This window comes from Panthera leo, chromosome B2 (assembly GCF_018350215.1).
Source record: "Panthera leo isolate Ple1 chromosome B2, P.leo_Ple1_pat1.1, whole genome shotgun sequence".
In the NCBI taxonomy this organism is placed as follows: domain Eukaryota; kingdom Metazoa; phylum Chordata; class Mammalia; order Carnivora; family Felidae; genus Panthera; species Panthera leo.
This window is the reverse complement of record NC_056683.1, coordinates 36,296,120-36,321,473: the sequence shown is the minus strand read 5'-3', so window position 1 is coordinate 36,321,473 and position 25,354 is coordinate 36,296,120. Positions and strand designations below refer to the sequence as shown.

General features: G+C 36.2%; 1 protein-coding gene across 2 annotated transcripts in view; it reads right to left on the bottom strand.

Annotated features, from left to right (window-relative positions):
* ZFAND3 (zinc finger AN1-type containing 3) overlaps window positions 1–25,354 on the bottom strand; it is a 321,058-nt gene that overhangs the window by 63,132 nt on the left and 232,572 nt on the right. For both annotated transcript variants that reach the window (XM_042938620.1, XM_042938621.1), the window contains exon 3: window positions 13,160–13,342. In XM_042938620.1, the coding sequence (XP_042794554.1) occupies window positions 13,160–13,342 (183 nt within the window). The remainder of the gene's footprint in view (window positions 1–13,159; window positions 13,343–25,354) is intronic.

The following is a 25,354-nucleotide window of genomic DNA, read 5'->3' as shown; positions in this document are numbered from 1 at the left end:
TCCCCCTCTCTCTCTGACCCTCCCCAGCTTGCACTCTCTGTCTCAAAAATAAACAAACATGGAAACACACACACACACACACACACACACACACACACACACCCACCCACACCCACACCAAAAACTAGAACCCTTTTTTGAGAGGTCCAAATATCACCTAGCTAAAAGTTCTATTTTTAGATACTTCTTTCTCTGTGATAAAACTTATTTAATATGGATATGAAATCAGGAGCTGTCACTTCTTCAATTTAGGCTTCAGTTCTAACTCTTTACAGGCATAACTAACGCCCAACACAGATTTCTGTATTTGCATTTTACCATCAACATGAGCATGAATCTCATAACATTAATGGAGAAACCACTCAGCATTATAAGAGCTTTTATTTTTGACATCATAGTTCAGCTACCAAAGATGCTCTCCTAAATCTTGGCCTACGTCAGCAACTGAAAGGCTGCAATGCCCTCCTCAGAAAGAAGTTACCTGTGCATGTTCTTTGTAAGACACTTTAGATAAAATGGAAAAAGACATTATCTAGGCCACAGATACGCCCTGTGGACATTTAAAAAGAATTCTGAATGCAGGTGCCTTCTTCCTTGGCCTTTGGTGAACCTCTCCTATAGGTAGCTGCACACTGCTGACAATGTGTTCACAGTGACATTGGTTGTAAGGTACCTGCGTCCAACCTCCTTGTTCTACAGAAGCAAACGCTAGCAGGTCTTACCAATGGGACCTCTCTTTGCAAAAACAGAGCCACAATTTGAATTATGTAGAGAAGGGTTTATACTGATATTTTGAAATTTAAAAACTTCCTCGCAAAGATGGCATCCTGTTTTTATTAAACCAAAAAATTGTCCTTTTGATAGATCAAAAAGTGAAATGGTTTATGAAATTACAGACCACGTGAATATAAAACATAAAGTATATATGTAGTCACTTTTTGGCACTGGCAGCTTTGAATTTTAAGAGAGAAGTTCACAAACACAATTAAAATATAAAGTTAAAATAACCACTTTTAACACATCCAAATAGATAGCCCTATTAGAATACGATTTTTTCAGCCAAACGCTTCTGTCATAATAAAACTTAGATTTAGTTTCAAATTGACACTGTCACCCATTACTTGTATCAACGCAAAATAAAAATATGACAATTGCAAAGGGCTAAAGCTGTGTGAAATGTAATTGTTCACTGTGACCTTTACTTTCACAGCAAAGTACAGAATACTTCACTTAATAAGAACATAAAACAAAAATCTGCATTTGCAAAGAGGGGGGCAGTGATAATGTTGCTTCAAAACCTAGTCTGAATATCAGTAACTGTATAATCTCATAGGTGCCTGAGGAAATCTTTATGGGAAATAAACCTTTCAGATTTGTAGACTTCTTAAGGGAGCCTGAAAAATGAGTATTTAAAATCTGCTAGTCTTCTGTATGGCAAAGGGGAATCCTAAAGGGGGAAATTGAAGTGATAAAAGAAATACTTATAAGCAAAAACTGTTACTTCACAAGCAAGTGGCTATTTGCATAGTTAAAAAAAAAAAAAAAGACAGTCTTCCATTATTCCAAATCTCTGGTGGATAAAAGAAATTAACTGTCACTACAACAAGGCAACCAAATTTCAAAATTTGGTAGGGAAACTGCCTTTTCGAGGTGCTTCATCTTGGGGTTACTGAATGGCACAGTCACAGAAAATAATAAAAGAACATTAAATAGCTGTTTCAAATCAGGTTCAGGCAATAACACACTTCTCTTTAATGTGCCAAAACACATGAGTTTTCCAAAAGTTAAGAATTAGAAAACTTTTCTAAGTATTTAAATTAGTAAGCATTTACTAAGTACTGCCTTGCCAAGCACTATGCTGGGTGCTCTGGGGAAAAGCAAAGCAACATATAATAAAGTCTTCACTAATTCTGGACTTACCCTCTAAGTTGGTACAAGGAGATGACATTATTTTGTCAAAAAGATAACCAAAACAATATGCGATTAGATGTTACAGGTAGGAAGTGGAGGAATTCCTTGGAGGAAGCAATTAGTGTTGATAAAATGGTTTTGAGATGGCTTCCACAAGCACGAATAAAAATGGTTAAGACAAGTGCCAGGGCATCTTCTGAGGACACCAAGGGTCTAGCATGGTTCAGAGCTGAACATCACTGCTGAAATGGGTAGCCTGGTCAGATACAATCAATGAGCGTCCAGATTACAGTGGAGGATGCCTCATACAAAATTAAGAATCTAAATGACCAGACAGATGATGATAAGCCAACTAAAGAATTTCCTTTCTTGTTTAACATGATATCAATGGGAGGTTCTTGTGACAAACTTAAGGACTAGGACAAGAGTAGAAGATATGGCTGTAATGCTGTAAAAACACAATGGTGGCAGTGACAACTTTCCAGACCTTTAACATCTCTCCATTAACTAGAAGATCATAAACAAAGAAATTAGGTAATATAACCAATATCAGTGAAATTAAGAATAAGACTTAGTTTGTGTACTTGGTATAATATATACCCTAAAGCTAATAAATGAGTGGTGCCTGGGTGGCTCAGTCAGTTAAGTATCCGACTTTGGCTCAGGTCATCATCTCAAGGCTCATGAGTTCAAGCCTTGCTTTGGGCTCACTGCTGTCAGCACAGAGCCCGCTTCGGATCCTCTATCCCCCTCTCTCTTCCCCTCCCCGGCCTCAAAATTAAACAAACATTTAAAAAATATTAAAAAGTAAAGTTAATAAATGAAAGTTATGCATTTCAAGAAATTTAGAAGAATAGATGAAATGGATGTTTTTATTAATATCAAAATTGACTTTAAATAAGGTAGAAAATATGAAAAGTCCAATATCAGATATCAGGCCAATCAGCTTTATGAATAAGTTTTTCCAGCTTTCAAAGAATAGACACGTTACATAATGTGAGAACATAATACAAAAACCTGCTTAGAGCACAGGAAAAGATGAATAGCTTTCTATGAGATTAATGTAACTGATGCCAGAACTAGACAGGAATAGCATGCCCACAATAATATAAATACACATATATATAAAATTAACTTACTTGTTAAAAAGGTGTAAAATTTAAAATAAAATTAGCATTTTGAACCCAGCAGTATACTGAAAGAACTAGTAGAGTTTAATTCAGGGAATGCAAAGATAGTTTAATGCTGGAAATCCATTAAATTAAGAGATTACATATTAAAGGAGAAATCCATTTGATCATCTCCAAAGATGCCCCCACCAAAGGTATTTTATAAAATTCAACACTCCTCTCTGACTTAAAAATAAAAAGTTAGCAAGCTATAAATAAAAGAATTTCCTTCAACTGATAAATAATAGCTACAAAAACAAAAACAAAAACAAAAACCCCACCACAAATACTAAACCGTGAAATGCTACTAGAAGTAGTCCTATTAGAGTTAGAAATGAGAAAAAGAAAAATATACAAAGCTGGAAGGGAGACAATCTTGTAAGAAATGTTTAAGATTTACAAGAAGAAACGATAGGTGTTTACTCAAAAATATATAAGATCTGAATAAATGAAGACAAACAATATTCCTATGAGAAGGCTCAATAGTGTATTAAAATGTCAATTATTTCCAAATAAATCTACGTATTCCATATAATCCTAATCAGAATCACACTGTAATTGTTAATACAGCTTGACAAGCTGACTATAAATTCATCAAGAAAATACAAAAGAATAGCTAATATAATTTAGAAAAAAAAAAATAAACTAAAGGGGACTAGCTCTACCAGACATCATTACATACCACAAAGATATATTCCAGTTTTAGGAATATACAAGTAGACAACTGGAATAAAATAAAAGAGCCTAAAAACAGATCCGTGTTTATATAATATTAATGGAATTACAAACCAGGCCTATTTAATAAATGGTTTTGAGATCACTGGTTCTCCATTCAGAAAAATTATAAAGGTAAATCCCTATACTCCTATCATATACAGAATGAATTCCAGATGGATTCAAGAGCTAAATATAGAAAAAGATAAATTATAAAAGTATTAAAATACATTAAAAAATATTTTTATAACCCTGTAGCAAAGAAAGCCTTCTAAGAAAGACACAACCCTAGAAGACAAAAGACCAACAGACTTAACTTTAAAAAACCTGTAAATTTTCAACTAAAATTTCAGACACCCAAATCAAAATTAAAAGCCAAGTGACATACTAGAAGAAAACATTTGCAAGATACATAACAAAGACTTATGAGTTCCTACAAATCAGTAAGGAAAAGAGTTAATAAAAAAAATAAATAAGCAAAGAATAGAGATAGGCAAATCACTGGAGGCATGAACAGTTAACAAATGTGCAGCAGTGCTCAATCTCAGTATCAGGAGATGTCAGGGGAATGCAAATTAAAATGAGCTATTCTTTTGCCTACTGTCTCCTCCCCCCAGAACACCTAACAACGGTAAAAGTACGGGAAACACTCTCAAACACCATTCTTAGGGGTATATTTGATAATGTCATTTTGGAAATTAATTTGGGCCATGTATATCAAAAGTTAAAATATATATATACATATTCTGATTCCTTAGTTCCTCCTCCATGTATTCATCATGGAAAAATGACACATGCACCATTAGTCATGTACAAAAATGTCTACTTCACATGGCTTATAGAGAAATGTTAGAAAGTCTCAAAAAAAGAGAATAAAAATATGAAATACTATGCAGCAGTTTAAAAAGAAGTAGGCAGATCTTTATGTATTGATCTGACAAGATCTCTAAAATATACTGTTAAATGGAAGAACAAGTTATAAACAATAAATGGAATATGCACTCATTTGAATAAAAATGAAGAAAATTGGGGAACCTGGGTGGCTCAGTAGGTTGAGCGTTCAACTCTTGATTTCGGCTCAGGTCATGATCTCAGGGTCCTGGGTTTGAACGTTGGGCTCTGTGCTGAGCATAGAGCCTGTTTAAGATATTCTCTCTCTCTCTCTCTCTCTCTCTCCTTCTCTCTCTGCCCCCTCCCTCCCTCCTTCCCTTTCCCTTTCTCCCTCCATCTGCTCCTCTCCCCTAACTGCATGTTCTCTCTCTTAAAAAAAAAAAGGTTTTTAAAAATGAAGAAAATCTTTATGTATGCCAAAATACATATAACTTGAAAAAGAATGTATAACCCAAAATGAATAAACAATGGTTATCTCTGGAAGAAATGGGAATTTAGCGGGGCTTGGGGGTGGAGATATAAAAGAAGTATTTTCACCTTCTATTCTATATAAACCTGTATGTTTATTGTATATTGTGTATGTTATTGCTTTACTTGTGTACTTAAAAAATAGGATTTACAAATCTTTTAAGAAAAAAAAAAAGCAATCAAATGAGTAATTTAAAAATCATTGTTTTGCTTTAATTTGGTCTTTATTTTGACTACTTGTTGAAGGTCACATGATCCTATAAAGTGCCTCAACAAGTTTCAACCCAGATAACATTATGGAATAGAAATAATTTCAGTAAGAAAACACTGCTAAACTGCTCAAGTCCTTCTGCTTTTTGACAGGGATTAATTTAATGATTCCATACATTGATTCCTGGTAAATTACAGCCATTCAATTTGATACATCATATAACTGTACATTATCATACTGTACTGCAAAGTATCAATCTTTTTAGTACATAGCCATAATAAAAGCAGAATGCTTTAGAGAATCAGCTCCAGGATAAATAAATGCACTGAAAAAAAAATACCTTTAAATTAAAATCAAAAGAGACATTTAAAGTTTGGGCATTCTTCATTATGGGAAAGAATCTTCCACTTTGAGACTATTATATATCAGAAAAGCTCCATCTGTTGTATAATTATCTCTGATAAACGGCCTGATGCTTCGAGCTTCATTAGAGAAAAGGGAAGAGAAAGACACATACAGAAAGAACTGTGAATAAATCTCCCCACCGTATTTCACTTAAAACCAGCCCAGCAGGAAGTCATAAAGCATTTTTTTAATAGGTAATATTTTCTAAATGTTCTACTAGAATAAGCCAGCCTGTTTTGCCCAATATCTATCTGGTTTTCTGAAGTAGGCATAGTCCAAAAAAGGGAAAACTAGTTTCGCTGAAAGATTATTAGAAATTTAATTGGTAAAAACAAACAGTCTAACTACTTGGTGGCTGTGATATTCATTTTTCAGGGGACATTAATTTAACCACAGATAAAGAATGTTCTCAAATTTCTATTTTGGGAATCACTGTCATAATTAAAAGAAAATCCAGCCAGCACTTGGAAATGAAGCTTTAATCATTAACAATCTTCATTAACATTCCAGTTAGTATGGTTCTCACTTTTTCTGTATATTTTCTTTTGGCTATAACAAAAGCATCTCTTGGGTGGATGCAGTAGAGAAGAATATGAAAAATCTGGAGTATTATAGATGAAAAAGGCCCAGAGCTGAGTGCTAGTCCTGTCATGTGACTCAAGGCAAATTAGCATGCAAACCTTTTTCTCAGCTGTAGAATAATAGGAAGAATAGCTGCCCTGCCTACGTTGCACATGGTCAGAAAGATCCCAGGAAAATAATGTTTGTTAAAGTGCTCTGCTAAACAGGGGTTAGCAAACTTTTTCTGTAAAGAATCACTGGGTCTTTGTAGCAACTACCCAATTCTGCCATTGTAGTGCAGAAGTAGTCGCAGACATAATACATAAATGAATGAGCATGTCATATTCCAATAAAACTTTATCAACACTGAAATTTAAATTTCATATAAGTTTTACATGTTACAAAATATTGTTCTTTTGACTTTTTTCAATCATCTAAAATCATTACAGGCCACACAGAAACATGTGATAGTCTAGATGTGGCCCATGGGCCATATTTTGCCAATTCCTCTTATAAACAATAGTTTTATATATGTGGTGGCTGCTGTTTATTTCTTAGTATGTGCCTCTACAGAGCTTAGGAAAAGTATTCTGTATGAGGTGGGCACTCTCTAACTGCTGGATTAGAATGTCAGAATGTTTGAAAACAAGCCCATTTCTTGCCATCACTCTTTCCTAGGTATGGATTTCAACTGTTTGAGTATCAGTTCTCTTCCTCTCTGGCCTTGAAAGAAACAGACCAGCCAAATCTCCTCCAACACCTCTTTTTCTATCCAGTATGTAGTGGGCCTGGGGAAAAAAAAACAAAACCCAAAACCTAGGTAGGTACGCACATCAGAAGTCTCCTAAACAGGTCTACCTGTGACATGCTCAGGATAACAAGAAAGCTGATTTATAAGACAGAGAAAGAAAAGGACATTTTTTCATCTTTTAAGCCCTATCTGATAAGACCCTGACTTAAGGTGACCAGTCAATATGCCCCTCATTTAAAAATAAAACAACTGGTTCCGGTGTTTTCTATCTACAACCTGATATTATCCTTTCTCCCTTTAAAAGCTGGGTCAAGGGGCGCCTGGGTGGTTCAGCTGGTTGAACATCCAACTCCTGATCTTGGCTCAGGACATGATCTCACAGTTTGTGAGATTAGGTCCTGCCTACGGCTCTGTGCTGACAGTGTAGAACCTGCTTGGGATTCTCTCTTCCTCTCTCTCTCTCTCTACCCTTCCCCCTCTCTCTTGCTCCCATTCTCTCTCAAAATAAACATTAAAAAAAAAAAAAAGTTGGGTCAAGAAACAGAAGTACAAATCACACTTCATCTCCTCTATGAAAACCCTGGAAATTGGGAAAACAGCGAATAAGTAGCAAAAGCAGAAGAAAGGTTATTTTGCTCTTGTTAAATGTTTATGCAACATTCCTTCCTCTGTAGTTTACATTTGCACGCAATGTCCTTTATACCATAAATCACCACAGAGGCAGGAAGTTATGGTGTGATGCCAGAATCAGGCTACTGTGATCTTGGGTAAGATACTGAACCATCATCCTGTGCCTCCACCTCCACACCTGTGAAACAGATATGGTTACAATCTCTACCATACAGGGTAATTATGAAGATAAAGTAGGTTACTGCAGATAAAGTATTTGGAATAGTGCCTGGTACTTGAGGAGTCCAGAGCTAGCTGTTACCATTGTTATAGCATTTAAATACTGTGACAAGTCCTTTGGTCACTCTTTGAGTTTTGTTTACACTGCTTTTTTAAACAAGTTTCTAATGGCTTAAAAGTTCCACAGACTGTTCTGTAGTCACACAACAAAGGGAGAGGAAGAGGTATGTGAGTGTTCAGACAAAAATCACAAACTTTATCTGGAGCTTTTGGATATCTGTGTTATTTGACATTCAGTCAGGTTTTAAGAAATTCTTCTGGATAAAAATCTGCCCTGCTTCTTTGCTTTACATGCTTGTCAGTAGTTCTTACCCTATCTGCAGTCTTTTTAGAACAGCACTAATGCACCCAGACGCTCACCACATATATTTCATTTCTTGTCCTATATTCATTTCACAGTGGGAAGTAAAAAAGCAGATATAAATAATACCCATTCTCTTGATTATTACAGACAAAAACTTTCCACAAGTCCTGAAGAATACACTACACTTCCAGTTCTACATAGTAACAGTAGACCCACAATTACTGTATAGTTAACAAAGTACGTAGTACTCGGATCTGCAACACAAACCCATTTCCCAGCAACTCCCACACCCCACATCTCTTTACCTCTATATAAGAGAAGCTACGAAGGGCCAACAGATGAAATTCTGGTCCCTTGAGGTTGCTGAAAGATCAACAGAAGTAATCCCCTTCCTCTGCTCCCTCCACCCTGCTTCTACAGTACAGCATAGCTGCAGAAATCTCTAAGGTGCCTATCGATCAGGCTGTCTACTCTCACCTGGGTCTTCACTGCTACTTGGCAACCACCATAATTATCTCATGTTGACTTACAATGCATCTACCCTAACACTTTAACAAACTTCCTTAGTTTCTTCATCCCTATATCCCCCACCCACAAACCAGGCACACATAGTTTTCAATCTTGTTGAGGTAGCAACACCCACCTGAGAAAGCTTTTACAAATAACCTGCTTACTGACCACTGTTCATGCTGCTGCCTCCCTGACACCCCAAATTCTTCTGAACCCATTTGGGAGAATAAGCCAGAATCTCAGGGAGTAGCATATATATTTGAAAAGGTGACCTCCTTGGGGGATAGAGACCTAACCTTACTCATTTCTGTAGCCAGCACTTAACCTAGTACCTCACATTTAGTAGGCTCTCAGCAAAGATTGCTAAATGAATATACAAGCCACTGAAAAAGATGATTAAATAGCTTATACTTAGGTAATCAGTCTCAAGATCATCAAAACCAAGTGTCTCTGGTCAGCTGACACTCTCTACAGCATTTTAACAATGATGAGGCAATAAGCTATTGTGGGTGCTTGCAAACACTTGCTTTGGAGCCAAATTAGTGGGCTGGAACATAAACTATATTGAGAAGCAGAAGCTCTGTAACTTTGGACTGAAGTTACTGAACCTCTCTACTCTTTACCTTCCTCGTCTGTAAATACAAGAGTAATAAAAGCACCTACCTCATAAGATCCTGTGAAAATTAAATATTACTACATGTAAAGAGCTTAGAAGAGTGCTTAGAATACAGCAGACACTTCATAAATGTGACCTTACATTTTCATTATTTTTTAAGTTTATTTATTTTGAGAGAGTGCACATGTGCAAACAGAGGGGCGGGGCAGAGAGAGGGAGAGAGAGAAACCATCTCAAGTAGGCTACATGTGGGGCTCAATCCCACGAACTAATCCCACGAACTGTAGACCATGACCTGAGCCCAAATCAAGAGTCTGACGCTTAACTGACTAAGCCATATTTTCACTATTATTATGAAAGACCACATCATAAGTTGAAATTTGTTCCTTGGCTTCTGTGACCTTACCAATTATCATTCTCCTCTTCTCTGACTTCTTCAGTTTCCTACTCTGTCTTGATTTCACTCTCAAGGTTCTATTCTCACTGTTTTTAATTGCTCTCATCTTTGCCAATCTCATTTAACCATTAAGGCTTCAACTATCATCTCCCAAGTGTTTGAAGCTCACTCTGACTTCCCCTTCTCCTGAGCTCCAACTCAAACTGCCCACTTGAACATGAAAGTCATCATGTCTCAGATTAGCAAACCTCAATTCCTCATATCTATAAAAACCTGAGAACTACAACAATGAGCCTCATAAGAGTTAGGAAATGAGATTTGTTTCAGAGAGTTTAACTCAAACACAAAATGGTTCAAAACAGTAATGTCATCAGAAAGAATGGATCTGAAGCTAGTAGAACTAGACACCTTTACTCAGATGGAAGGTATTTATTTATCAAAAGAAAAAACATGGCAGTGTACAATGGCCCAGAATTGCAAGTTATGGAAACACAGGAAGTGTTGTGTCCTAGGGGCTCCAGAGCTCAGGGTGGGTGTAAGCCCAGGCAGAGAAAGGAGAAAAGGGTATGAAGATGTAATCTTGCATTGAATGCAACACCTTCCCTGTATGTAGTTAGAGTGTACCTCACAATCTGCTGGACTCAATTAAAAATTCACTTCATTTTAATTCCACTTACTGAGGCCATACTTTGCCATTTGCTATATTAAATCCTTGTTTGGTTGGCTTTCCAGAAAGGTCTGCCTCCAGAGAAAATCTTTTAGTCATATGTATAAATTTTTATTTCCAATCTCTGTTACAGGATTTTTCATGATGAATTAACAAAGTAACTTTTGGTTATAATTTGAGTTTCCACATACCTTAATTATAGAGAGACAAAGTGCTGATCTTGCCAACATGAAAATTTCTATTCTCTGTGGTAATTATGTTTCCCATTGTGAATTAACTAATCAAAAGTATGGATTCTGAAGCCAAATGTCTAAATTTGAATCCTGGTTCTAGTATCTAGTTGTTTGTGACCACAGGCAAATTACCTGACCTCTTTGTACCTATTTCCTCATCTACAGGATAGGGATAATGATAGTATCTACTGTACTGGATTATCATGAAGAATAAGAGAGAAAATATGCAAAACAGAACACTATCTTGCACATAAAGTGCTCAATAAATGATAGCTATTATTATCTTCCTCTTGCACACAACTTGGCTGCTCAAGCTGTTTTTTGTGGTCTAATCCTGGTATGTATGAATCCAATCAGGTAAGATCCTGGCCAGCTCCAATCTTTCCCTTAGACAAGGAATTCTTCACCTAAAGGCTACATTGAGCTTAAAAAATTTTTATTCGGGGCGCCTGGGTGGCGCAGTCGGTTAAGCGTCCGACTTCAGCCAGGTCACGATCTCGCGGTCCGTGAGTTCGAGCCCCGCGTCAGGCTCTGGGCTGATGGCTCGGAGCCTGGAGCCTGTTTCCGATTCTGTGTCTCCCTCTCTCTGCCCCTCCCCCGTTCATGCTCTGTCTCTCTCTGTCCCAAAAAATAAATAAAAAACGTTGAAAAAAAAAATTGTTAAAAAAAAAAATTTTTATTCAAAATTGGATAGTATGTATTTTTCTGAGACAAGGGGTCATACCTTTTATCAGTGTTTCTCAATAAGTACATGACACAAATAGATTTTTAATAACAAAATAAAACCCATTGCCTTAACATTACTACTACTATTTTAATGCTTTCTTCTTCCCTCCTCTTAAATGATTTCTACACCTTCCCCTGGGCCTCTATTCAATAAGTTACAGTATTTAAAAAATTCTTTCTCTGCAATACTATTCTAGTATAACCCTTCCCATTTTCAGGGTTACTTCTCCAAAAGAACTGTAATAATATTACTTTCTTTGCTCAAAAACATGACTATCATATAACATCCAAATAGCTTAGCTGGGCATTTATGACTTGACCATCATCTACCTTTCCAACCTTGTCCTAGGGGTCACTTGCCAGTATAAAACCCTATGTAGCTTTTCTGCACAGCTCATCCTACTCTGTCTAGAATGTCTTTTCACCATCTGTGTCTATTTCAAGACCACTTTCTCCAGTAAACCAACACCCTTCTTCAAGAGTCACGGTCTTTAATACATAAGAAGAATCATTAAAATGGGCACATAAAACCAGGTATCAGGGTTTATCAACACTGGCATTACTGACATGTCAGGCTGGATAACTCCTTGCTGTGGAGAGCTGTCCTGTGCAGTGTAGGATGTTCAGCTGCAGTGGTGGCGGGGGGTGGGTGGCAAAATTACTCCTGGTTGAGAACCACTGATATAACAAATATATTTAATTTCCTCTAATAAGTAAATTCTCTGAAGACACAGACAATGGTCTTCCTTACTATTATATTCTCAATTTTACCTAGTACACTGGCTTATGATCATTTGTTCTCTGCTTATCTTTCCAAAGTTAGACAGAACACTCTAACCTACCATATTCCAAGGATTTCTATATGCTCATTAACTCTGAAACAGCAAACTTCAACCTGTTATTAAAGCTTTTAAAAGGCAAAAACTGCTATGTCAAAATGTGCCTAAAATTTTCAACACATATGGTTATAAGTTGTGTCCTAAAGAAGATGGTTAAAGCATTTAAAAATTTAAGTGGACAATGGACTTCCATATCACATATATAATAACAATAGTATTCTACCATTGAGGACTTATAGAAGAACAGAAACCACTTCCTACTCTCTTCAAATATCCTATGTTCTATGAAGTTACTATCTCAGTTAATTGCCTAGAAACATTCGAGGCCCAGTTAGTGACATAGGTAAGTTTTCGATCCAAGGTTCCTAAATTAGAAGTTCTCTAGACCAGTGGTTCTCATCAATTAGCACACATTAGGATCCTCTGCAAAGTTAAAAACAAAACAAAGCAAAAAAAAAACAAAAAACAAAAAAAACAAAAAAAAAAACAGAAACAGATCCCTGGGCCTCCCTCTAGGTCAATAAAATTAGACTCAGGGAATGGGGCTGAAAACTAAAATTGTTTTTGTTTTTTTTTTTTTAAATCTCTAGTGGGTTCTGTTTTGCAGCCAGGATTGAGAACCACTACCCTAGCTAGACTGGTTCGAAACTTCGTACTTGACAGTTAACACAGAAGACTATCTTTTAAAAAAGACCTTAAGCTCTACAGAACAGCTAAGACATATTCTCTTAACTTGTTGAATTGGGCCTACATGTCAAAACTTTATCTTGAATTAGAAAAGCTGCTATCTTGTTTTCTAGACAAGGCATTACCAAGAAGCTCATGATATGATTCTTGGGCTGCTTTCTCTACCACTTCACAGGATCTGGGCACTTACACTCCTCTTTACTTGGTGAAGTTACATTCAGTTCTGTCGGAAGCGGCTGCTGGCTGGGACTAAGAGTTGGCGTGGTTATCGAGGTATTGTTGTTGTCACTGGTGGTCTCTTCAGAAAACAAATCTGATTGGCTGTTACTGGTACTTGGAGCAGAATCATCGTCTGGTTGTTTCTTTTGAAAATCTGAAGAAAAAGAGTGATATAACCAGCTTAATTAAGGAGTTCACAATTTCCTTGGGAATTAGAAGACAATAAAAGTACAAAAATAAAAATTAAATGACACAGCAGCAATAATACACTTGGTGATAAAAAAAAAAAAAAAACGGAAGTAAAAAAACGGATCAAAAACATATACCATATAAGCCCTTCACTGACAGAGGATAACTGGAGTTAAAACTTTCCAAGGTCCATGTATTGTTCAGAGAAATGGTAGACATACCAATTTTAATGTAAGAGTTTACAAAGCCAAATACAAATTAAAATTTTAGGAGTAATCAGTAGAAGGGAAAAATAAATAAAGAAAAGTTACTCAGGGGCACCTGGGTGGCTCAGTAGTTTGAACGTCCAACTCTTGATTTCAACTCAGGTCACAATCCCAGTGTTGTGGGATTGAGCCCCGTGTCAGCTCTGTGCTGAGCCTAGGGCCTGCTTAAAATTCTCTCCCTCTCACCCTCTGCCCCTCTCCTCAGCTCAAGCTTGCTCTCTAAAATAATAAATAGATAGACAGGTATATAATTAGACACATAGATAAAGAGATTTAAAAAAAGTTATTCAAATCAAGACAGGACAGGTAAAAAGGAAAAAATGAGCACAGAAAAAAAACAGGGTAAACAGAAAACACATAATAAGATTGTAGAGATAAGTACAAATATATTAGTAATGGTAATAACTTTAAACTGACTAAACTAAGAAAATATTCAGATTGAATAAACAAAATCCTGTTTTATGTAGTTTATGAGACACACTAGAAACATGAACATGAGTATAAAGAAAATTCTAAAGTACATTATAATAATACCAGCAAAGATACATGATTAAAAAGCCAGTTATAGCCACAGTACTATCAGAAAATGTAGACTAAGGCAAAAAAACAAAACAAAAACTAGAGAAAAAAAGAGGATTATAGAATAGTTAAAAAAAAAAAAAAAAGTTTAAAAGCAAAGAATTTACCAGGAAGATAAAACAATTCTAAACCTGTATGTACCTAATAACAAAGCCTCAAAATATATAAAGCAAAAATGATTCTATTTATGGGAACCTGACAAATTTACTATCATAATGGGAAGATTTTAATATATCTGTCTAAGCCAAAATAATTAGTAAAATTAAAGAGGATTAATAAGCATAGACTCATATACTCAACAATAAGATAATAAATTATTTTCAAACATATGAGAAATATTTATAAAAACGGCTATACCTGGCTAAATGCTGATCGCACATTAACCTATAAAGCAGAAGTCTTAACAGATGCCAAAGAATTAGTAAGATAAAAGCATTATTAGCTGATCACTGAGCAAGTAAATTAGATTCTGATAAAAAATTCTGTATTTGAAAAATTTTTAATATTTTATTAAAAATTTAAAGTAAACTCATGGGTCAAATCAGAAATCAGAAAATACTTATAAATAAATGATAAAGAAATTACTACTCATCAATATCCAGTAAAGATAAACATGTACATAACATTATACCTCAGTCATTTCACACCTAGATCTATGTCTAACACACATGTACAATGTCAACGCACATGTATAAGAATGTTAATTATATATTGTTTGCAATACCAAAATGTCAGAAACAACCTGAAGGTCCATAAACCATACTAAATTCATATAAAGGAATAATGTATATTGTGAAAATGACTGCTACACACATCAGCAGGAATGAATCTCAAAATCATAGCGCTGAAAAGAAAAAAACAAGTCACTAAATAACACAGTAAGATTGTGCTTATGTAAACCTTAAAAAGAGTCAAAACTCAATATATTATTTAGAATTTGTATGTTCAAAAATTTTTTTAATGTTTATTTATTTTTGAGAGAGAGAGAAAGAGAGTGAGAGAGCTCAAGCGGGGGAGGGGCAGAGAGAGAGACAGAGAGAGAGAGACACAGAATATGAAGCAGGCTCCAGGCTCTTAGCTGCCAGCATAGAACATGATGTGGGGCTCAAACCCACGTACTATGAGATCATGACCTGAGCTGAAGTCAGAAGCTCAACCACCTGAGCCACCCCGGCGCCCCTAGAAATATGTATGTTTAAACCATTAAAAAATAATTAATACAATTCAGGCTAGTGATTACTTCTTAGGTTGAGGGAGGGGGGATGTGAAGGTGAGAGGTATGCAAAAATAATAGGAATAGTGTACACTGACAGAACAGATTAAAATAAAATTTATGCATAAGGGAATGCTAGAGGGCAGTTAAAATTAATGGATAATACTACAAATACAACAAAAACAATGTTGAGTGAGAAAAGCTATGGAGGGATATATATAGTATAATATTTATATAAAAATTTATAATATGTAAAAACACCATATATTGTTTATTGATACATAATTACAATATAATGACATGTATGGGGATGATACACCAAATTCAGAATAATGGTTATGTCTGGGGTGGGGGGAAAGGGAGGGCAAAGAGGAACAGAGATCTTCAATTCTATCTGTAATTTTTCATTTCTCCAAGTTGGTGTTGGGTATGTAACTTAAGACTATTAGGTACAGTCTCTGTATTTTTCATTTAAAAATCTAATGCTAGTCTATAAACTACATATTATACTTTATCAATTCAGAGAAGGAAAAGAAGATCCCGACAACTCTACATTGCTTTACCTTTTAAACCACAGAGAAACTACTATTACGCTCTTATCACCTCATCAGAATCACTGTTTTAACATGTACTGAGCTATTACTTATGTTGTGCATACCATGTGCCAGGCAATGAACTAAATGTTTTATGCGTATAACTCATGTACATCAATTCTCATGACAACCCTAACAAGGGAAGTATAATTATATAGTCATATACCACTTCACTGATAAAGAAACTGAGGCTGAGAAAGTTTAGGTTATTTGTTCCAAGTTAAAGTTACTAAGTAGCAAGACCAGGAATTAAATACAGGTCCATCTGACACTAAAACCCATCCATGGTCTTTAATCACAACCACAGGATGTAAAATGATGAGCACTAGTTTGGCTCAAAAAAAGACCTCCATGTCAAGTCCCTAATGATTCACAGAACCCATGTTGAGTGCAAGGGATTTAGCCAAAGAATCACTAATCTTTGTGCTGATTAGTGATCTAAAGCCTCTATTGCTTCTTTTCTGTATATTTATTTCTCCTAGCTACTTCCTCATTCTTCAGTGTTTTGGCATTTTAAAATGGCTTATTACCTCAATGTTATTTGTACAGCACCTTTAGAGGAAAAGGTACCATAAAAATGGAATAAAAATACTATAATAATGTAACAATGATGCTTCTTTATGTCATGTCATCTCATTAGCTCTCTTATGTCAATAATCATCGTGTCCCTCCTATAACCATCTCTACCATTTAATTGGAAATGTTACAAGGCCCTAAAAGAACTAAGTCATCATTATACCATCTAGCACAATCCCCAATGTCTGGAGACAGACACACAAACTCACTCACTCAAGCACAATAACACTTAAGGGTAAATGAAATTGGTGTCCACAGACAATAACCAGGTCCCACCCACACAAATCTCCAGCCCAGGCTTTCCATGCTCAAGTACTTTTAAGTTTTCTTTTGTGAATCTTCAGTTGACACAATGTGCCTTCTTTTAACCCATTCTCCCATGATGACTTTTCTGCACCTCCACAGGATGATCAGGTGAAAAAAAAAAAATCATCATTACAAACCAAACTGGCTACACACAAGAGAGCTAGCAGAATCTCTACACATTCTCTGATCGGATTCAAAAAAGAGCCCAGAAATCAAATAATTTTACAGTCAGAATTAACTTTAAAGATCCAGCCCAATCCTCTCATCTTACAGATAAAGAAGAAAGCAAGGGCCAAGAAAGCTAATTCAAGTCACCAGAAACTCACAGAGCTAAATCCTAAGAGTTTTCTAACTCTCGGGCCAATATGAGCAGCTTATATACTACAAAGAGCTTTAAAGTTGGACCTGGATTCAAATCCTAACTTTGCTATTTAATGGACACATGGCTAAAAGAAAACTGTTTAATCTTTTGGGGCCTTGTCTGTAAAACAAAAGGAGGGAATTATTTCTTCCTCTCACAATAGTGTGGATTAAATAAGATAATGTGCATAAAGTAACTAGCACATGGGTACTCAACAAATGCTAGCCATTAAAAATAAAAGGTATTTTCCCAGTTTATAGAAAGATCATGAATTCTCTTTTCCTTTTAGCCCTGACATTTGCATCTTAGTTCCTACTCTCTTGTTCCTTTCTTTCTGAATCTTTTGGTATCCAACTTCTGACAACTGACAAACAAACAAACACAGAAAGGAAAAAAAAAAAAATCCCAGAAGTCTATTCCAAGGTTGAAGGGGAGCAGATCTGCACCACATGTAAAAAAGTGAACAAAGCAGGCAGAGAGACTGCCTTTCATCACTCTACTCTGAAAAGCAGTACGGAAAAGGTGAAGAAATAGTCACTTCATTTGATCCAGCCACAGTAAAGCCTTGTTCCATTTGTTGTACAGTTCTCATATAAATGGGAAAACCAGAAAACTCCGAGCTTATCAACTTCTATGAGGAAAAAAAAAAAAAAAAAGGAATAATTACCTATTATTGTAAATTGGTAGAGTTAATTGTATATCCGAAGGTGTAAGCTTGGTGAATGTAAATAAAGTTTTCCAAAATAGTTTTGTAAAACTCAAGTAAAAACCTTTGGATTAATAGGATTCCTGTGCAGAAGTGAAAAGAAGCCAAGATCCTGGCAGCTTAACTTATTATCAACTAAAAGGAAAAATAATTTCTCAATGAAGGTAACTCTTAGAATCTGAAATATCTAGAAATGGGATGTTTCCACAAGAGAAAATGACCTACTGGTACCAGCTGAGCCAAAATGGCCAATATAGTCCCTGAGACTACTTGCCCATATACTCACTGGACATATTTTTTCCCATTGCTTTTGCAATGCTTTCTTTCACAAGTCAATCTTATTAGAAAGTGTACCTCAAAAGACTGAGAACATTGTAACAACACCTCGCCCTGCTCTGCTGACAAGCCCATTCACCTGAGCAGCCTCGCTGGGACTATACTTTATCTGATTATTACTCAAAACTTACCTTTGGTTTGTATATCCAATGTACTATACAGATTTGGTAAGCGGCTTAGCTCCTTTAACTCCCATCCCACTTCCAGATTAGGACAACTTTTTGAACAATTTCTTTAAGGCAGAGAATACACAACAGTGATTCAGAAAAGATTTCACTAAACTTACTTTCTTTGATAATAAATTCCTTTTTTTTAACCCTCTTCTTAACCTACTTTTTGCTCTTAGCAATATATCATGAATATTTTTTGTCACATACAGACATGTGTGATCACTCCTGGGTATGCAATTAAACCAATTCACTATTGTTGTATCTGTGCAGTTACCAATTTTTCACTATTATAAGTAAGATTCCATTGAACTTCCTCAGGTTATATTGCTACAAGCAGAACAACTGGGTAGGAGAGAAAGTGCATTTTTAAAACATTTGGTACAAAATATCAAATTCTCTTGGCACAATACCCTGTGATTTCCCACAGCACAAGACCTACTATGGTACGTTAAGAATCTTCTGTTCAGTATCCCACAATATATGGCCCCAGGATAAAAACACTGCTCAATAAATACTAACTGAATGATAAGTGGCCAAATGTTTTCCTGTAGAAAAACCCATCGCTGGATTACATTTAAAATTATTTATCCATTGTCATTTCAAACCTCTCACAAACTACTTTGTGTGTCTTCAAGGGCACTCCTAAAATCACCTGGATTAGCATTTCTGAAAGATGATGTACTCAGTACCCATGAATTTCTATTTTCATAATTAATTAGTAGAAATGAGAGATTCCACTGCATTTGTTCTAACTCACTAAGTTTATATGGCCACTAATAAGGCTTCTGTATCATTATTATAGATACTAAAGCTGGGTATAAAGAAAATCAAATTGGTGGTGAAGGAGGAACTACGATTTAAGTGCCTACTATGAGCAAGGCACTCTGTCAGAGGCCTTCTGTTCATTTTCTCATTTAATCCTCAAAATAACCTGGGCAGTAGATGCCATCCTTACACTTTAACAGAGGACAGTGGGGCATGGCAAGGGTGGGCGATCTGCCTGTTCCTAACAAGTGCTGGAGCTAGGGTTTTGAGACCCAGGTTTATGTGACTCTAATGTCCATACTCTTCCCACTACAGCCAACAACAGTGAAGCAACCACTGCCCAGCTTGCCAAAATGCAACAGCTTGCAGACTGCAGGGGTTACTTTTCCAGTTCCCACATCCCATTCCCAGTCTCCAAACTCCACCTGACTGTAGATTATAGATCTACAGATTACAGGTTACAATTCCATTTTCCCACTGAAAGCTTTATTGTAGCATTTCACACCGTAACATGCTTCATGTTTCAAATAGCCAATTAAAGTGGAAACGTTGCAAATAAAAATTCAATAATCTTAAAAGTTCAGTTCATGGAAGGCATTGTATAAAGCCTCCTTTACAAGAACAGGGTTTTTTTTCCTTCTCTTCATCCCTTCCCCCAATTTATGTCCTAAATAGGCTAGAGCCTCCATTCATAAGTAATTTCTAAGGTTTTTAAAGCTGTATGTTCCTACCCCGACCCCAATCATAAACTTTAGATGCCTTATTTTTAAAAGCTACAAACCCATTATCCATTAGCCAATTCATAAACCAGTTTTAGCCTTCTGATTAAAATCCTAAAAAAAAAATTCTCCTAGTTGGATGTTAACCTGCGTTTAAAAGCCTCAGCAAAAAACAAACTCGTTGGAACAAAAATTAGCAAGAACCAAGGACAGATTACTATTAACACCTTAAAAACTTAAAACTTTGGATCTTATGGGGAAAACAGTGATCTACTCAATATGGCTAGGTTCATTTAAACTTTCTTTCATTAGTAATCTCTTTTAGCTTTTTAAAAAACAAAAAACTTTACCCTACCATATTCTCACCTACATTCTCATAATGATTCCTTCTCTTTAAAACTGAGACTGTCTGGGGTGCCTGGGTGGCTCAGTTGGTTGAGCGTCCGACTTCAGCTCAGGTCACGATCTCGCGGTCCGTGAGTTCGAGCCCCACGTCGGGCTCTGGGCTGATGGCTTGGAGCCTGGATCCTGCTTCCGATTCTGTGTCTCCCTCTCTCTCTGCCCCTCCCCCATTCATGCTCTGTCTCTCTCTGTCTCAAAAATAAATAAACGTAAAAAAAAAAAAAAAAAAAAAAAATTAAAACTGAGACTGTCTTCACTGATCTCAGAAGAGACACTGTCTGACACTGCTTTGATACTAATTGACATTTTCAGGTAAGTTTAAAATATATACATTACAATCTCCCACGTACCACATACATCCTACTAATGGTAAATGACTCCTGTCCTGTGTCCCCATCTGTGCCCATGAATCTTTGAGGTATATCTCAGAAACTATAGACCCTTGTCTTCTGCCCTTCTCCCCATCTCAGGGGATGGCACCAACATTCTCCTGGAGGCTGAAGCCAGAAGCGAGGGAATCATCTCAGACTCCATATTCTCCTACTCTTAACTGTACATCTCAAAAAATCTCTGAATCTAGTTATTTACAACTCCAATATCTCTTGAACCCAGCCATTTCTCCATTACCACGCTAACCTAAGTCGTCATCATTTGTCAGATTCCTTCAATGGTATTCTACCTGATTTCTTTGCATCCTACTAGCTCTTGGCCCGCTCTAATACATTCACCACAAAACAACCAGCATGGTGGTGTAAAAACCAAATTCCCGTAAGTTCATTTTCCTCCCTAAACCCTTGAACGGCCGCACCTTGCCTTTATAACTAGATCCAAAATCATAAACACAGTTTAGAAGTTAACAAGTCTGTTTAAGAACTGGCTTCTGGCTATCTCTTCAGTCTCCTCTTAAGCCACTGCTTCTCCTCTCCTCCTCCTACTTCAGTCACTCAAGGGTCCTTTCTGTTTTTCAAACTTTCCATGCTTTTTCTCAACCTGGAGTACTTTGATCACAGCATGTGACTATTTTTCTTTATCTTGCCATTTGCTTTGGTAACTCCTACTCATCTTTGAACTTTAACGTAAGCATGATGTCCTCAGGGAAGCCCTTAAGATTATATCCACAGAAGCACTTAATATATACTTGTTGGATGAAAAATAAATGAAGGTCTTATTCACTGTATACCCTAGCCCCTAGCAAAACAATATTATATCTGCCACATAATACACAATATACATTTGCTGAATATAACTTATTTGATCTGCTCAACATACTAAGCTTAAAAAATTTATTAGTTGTCTCAGACCTTAACGGACTTCAAATTGCTACAAAATAGTTATAGGAAGTGAATGTTTCTATATACAGTAAAAATATTAAACACCACTGTCAGTAAGCAGATGTTTACATTTTACAAGTTATCCCTGCACATAAAAAGTTTTCTTCTTTACTACTCACCACAGGTAACTAGTTCTCATAGGACTCAAAACGTCTCTCAAGTCCTATTTGCTTAGGTCTAGACCACAGGGTTGTAAGCCTTTGAGAACAGAAATAATATTACACAGCTCCCCAAAGTATGTTTTCAAATGCTTCTTGCAAAAATAGTCAACAAGAGAATATATGAAGTTGACAAAGCTTACAAGCGAAACTCTTATCAGTAATTAAGCTTCTTTTATAATCTGGTTTATCACAAATTATACACAGTCCCTAGATTCTTCACACCTATAGAGCCTACTGCTCAGAAGTGTGAACCAGCAAAAAAGTTATTTGGAGGAAGGCTTATTTCTTATACAGCATTTATTGTGCAGACTCTACAGTTTTTTCAGTAACAGTGTCTCCTACTCATTTACAGGGCATAAATTATCATGTTAACATTACAGCAAATATCTAAAGATCCATTAGTACTACAATAACATGCACCAGAGACCTATTTATTTCATTTCAGTCTAACCACAAAATGTGTCAGTTTTTTAAAAATCGACAACACAGGGAGAAGTTTTCTAAATATTGTGACATTAGCCTAGGTCCAACAAGATGAGCATTTGCTGATGTATGTGTGTGTGTGTGTGTGTGTGTGTGTGTGTGTGTGTGTATACATATATGTGTTCATGTGTATGTGTGTGTGCATACACACATACACACATATCCTACACATATAGCTCAACCATCAGAAGTATTGATAGGGCTAGGAAAATTGTGGAAATATTAAGAAAAGCTGACAAAACAAAGGCCAATTACAACCTAAAAACAAAAACCTCTGACTTACCTGTTTGTAGCTGATCCTTCATACCAGTTAAAGACCTCTCCTCAGGCCATTAGTCCCTGCTATCATTCACAAATCACTACAATGGCATGGGTGTAGAATGAACATAACTGCTGGAGATGTTGGAGCCTAGATTTTTTTTTTTTCCAGTTCAGACTTAAGGTTTCAAATGCCCATAAAGACGCAATAATAATGGAACAAAGAATTAGAAAAGTATCTGGGAATAAATTACAAAAAAGTCAGGTTACCTCCTTTTTCAAAGATTTCTGATTGTTTTTATAACTGTACCTACAGTCTTCATAATACTATCCCTTCATTTCACCATGTAAAAGTAATAAAAGAAAAAAAAATACCTCCCACTAGCATGTCCCTTTTTGCAAAGTGGCAGGGGAGCCGCGTTCATGCTCCTGCCATTGGTACCCCTACAACTTGGTCCTGTTGTCTTGGCTTCCTTCCATCCAGGAGGGCACCTCTTACCTTTAGCAAGCTATTCCCACCCCCTAGTATTCCATTTCCACTCAGTTCTCAGCATCACCATCTCGTATCAGGTCACATACTACCAATCTCCTACATTTAACCCTATTGCCAAGCTGATCACTTCATCTGCTTCAGGACTTTCAACTTGGGGTGGTGGTGGTAACTTCTGAGACACACATTTCCTAAGGATAAAATCCACAGAATGTTCAGCACAAATAATTATTTTTCAAACAATGCACTATGGTATATTTTAAGAATATCAATCTCTTTCCCAAAAAGTAACAGACTACACACTGTTTTAAACTACTAAAAGAAAAAATTTTAAAGGATAAAGTGATGGGTTTACTAAACACTTTCTCATTACACCTATTAAAATATATCACGGGATGCTCAGAAAAAGACTAATTTTTATCCAGTGAACACAAAGTATCAAAATAATGTATGTTTGCATGATTCACAATCTCCAGGAGGCATCTGTCTACTAGTAGAAAGAACAAGAGATCTTTCTGAAGAATACTATGGCTGGTTATGAAAAAGCTGTAGAATATAAGGAAAATCTTGTCCTTTACATAAAAGCCACCATCAAAAGAGGTAAGAGATTTCTCCACTCATGAGAAAAGCTCATGCAGTTATCTACCCCGTCATAGTATGGTGTTTAGGAGTGTGGAATCCGACAGTTCAAATCCTGGCTCAGCCTCTTCACTGCTGTGTGACCTTGGGCAAGTTATTTAACTTCTCTGGCTTCAGTTTTCTTCTATAAAATGAGAATGATAATTTTATCTACTTCATAAGGTTACTGTGTAGATTATGTTAGCTACTACATGTTAAAGTCTTAGAACAATGCCGGGTACATAGTAAGTCTCTAGGATTTTTATTATTCCATTCTGGCTTCTTGCACACAATTTTCTAAAACTTTGCTATTGCAAGACTGGCAATGAAAAATATTTTCTCTGATGCCAATAAAAAATGGAAATTATACTTAACTCAGTTTTATTAACAATGTAAGCCAATCTTGGGGTTATAAATTCAAAAGTTTTCAAGGATCAGGTAGTTAGAAATGTATAAAGACAGCTGGCCTAAAGGATAGGGAGTAGTGGTTACTGTGGTTAACTGGCAAGTGTAAACCTCTCCTAAAGGCATGTGGGGGCGCCTGGGTGGCCCAGTCAGTTAAACACCTGACTCTTTGATTTTGGCTCAGGTCATGATGTAGCAGTTTGTGAATTTGAGCCCCACATCATGCTCTGTGCTCACAGCTCAGACCATGTTTTAGATCCTCTATCCCCCCCTCCCCTGTTTGTGTTCTCTCTCAAAAAAGATAAACGTTAAAATATTTTTTAAGTCTTGCTGTTCGATAATATTGAATTATTAATTCCATATATTGGTAAAAAATGATTTATCCAATATATGTGCAACAGATAGATAGGAAACTGTGCAACTGGATAAATAGGATAGTAGAGATACAAGAGAATGAGACAGACCTATGTTTGATCCTCACTAAGCTTCTTAGAAGCAGCATCCATAAAAAAGTCCATACTTGTTTCTTCACCTGCAAAAAATGTTAAAAACCTACTCTATAGGACTTTTCTGAGGATGGGCAATAATGTAGGTATCCTTCATGAAACAGACGTGTTCAATAAAATTTTAAATGGATAACAAATGAATGTCAAAACATTCATCTAGGTCTAGAATAGAGACTCTTAATCTGGGGTTCTTATATGGTGAGTCATCTTAGGATAATTTAGGCTGTAGTAACAAACAACCCTAAAATCTAGAGGCTTTACAACAAAAATAGTTTGTTCGTTTTGTTCACATGTGTCTTCATTCCAGGAATCCAGAATGAAAGAGTGGCTCTAACCGGAACACTACTGCTCTTGTGGTAGAGGGAAAAGGGAAAGCTGCAACTATACCCTAATTTTCTGTTCACTAGTGGCATATGACTTTTTCATTCACGTTTTATTTGTTAAAAGATATCACATGGCCAAATCTGATGATGAGAACAGAGAAGTATTATCCTCCCATCAAAGGAGCAGTAAATATATGGAAACATGTATAATCCAGAGTTTACAATGTGTGTGCCCAGACAATTTTGCATTTAATTCTGGGTTAAATCTGGGAAATTAAATGCAATACGGTGATGCATACAGGCCCATTTTTTCCCCTCAGCAAATGGAGCATACACAGTATATTATGAAAAGTATCACAGACCAAAATGGCCTAAAAGAAGTCAGATTGGGTTTGAAAGAAGTCAAGTCG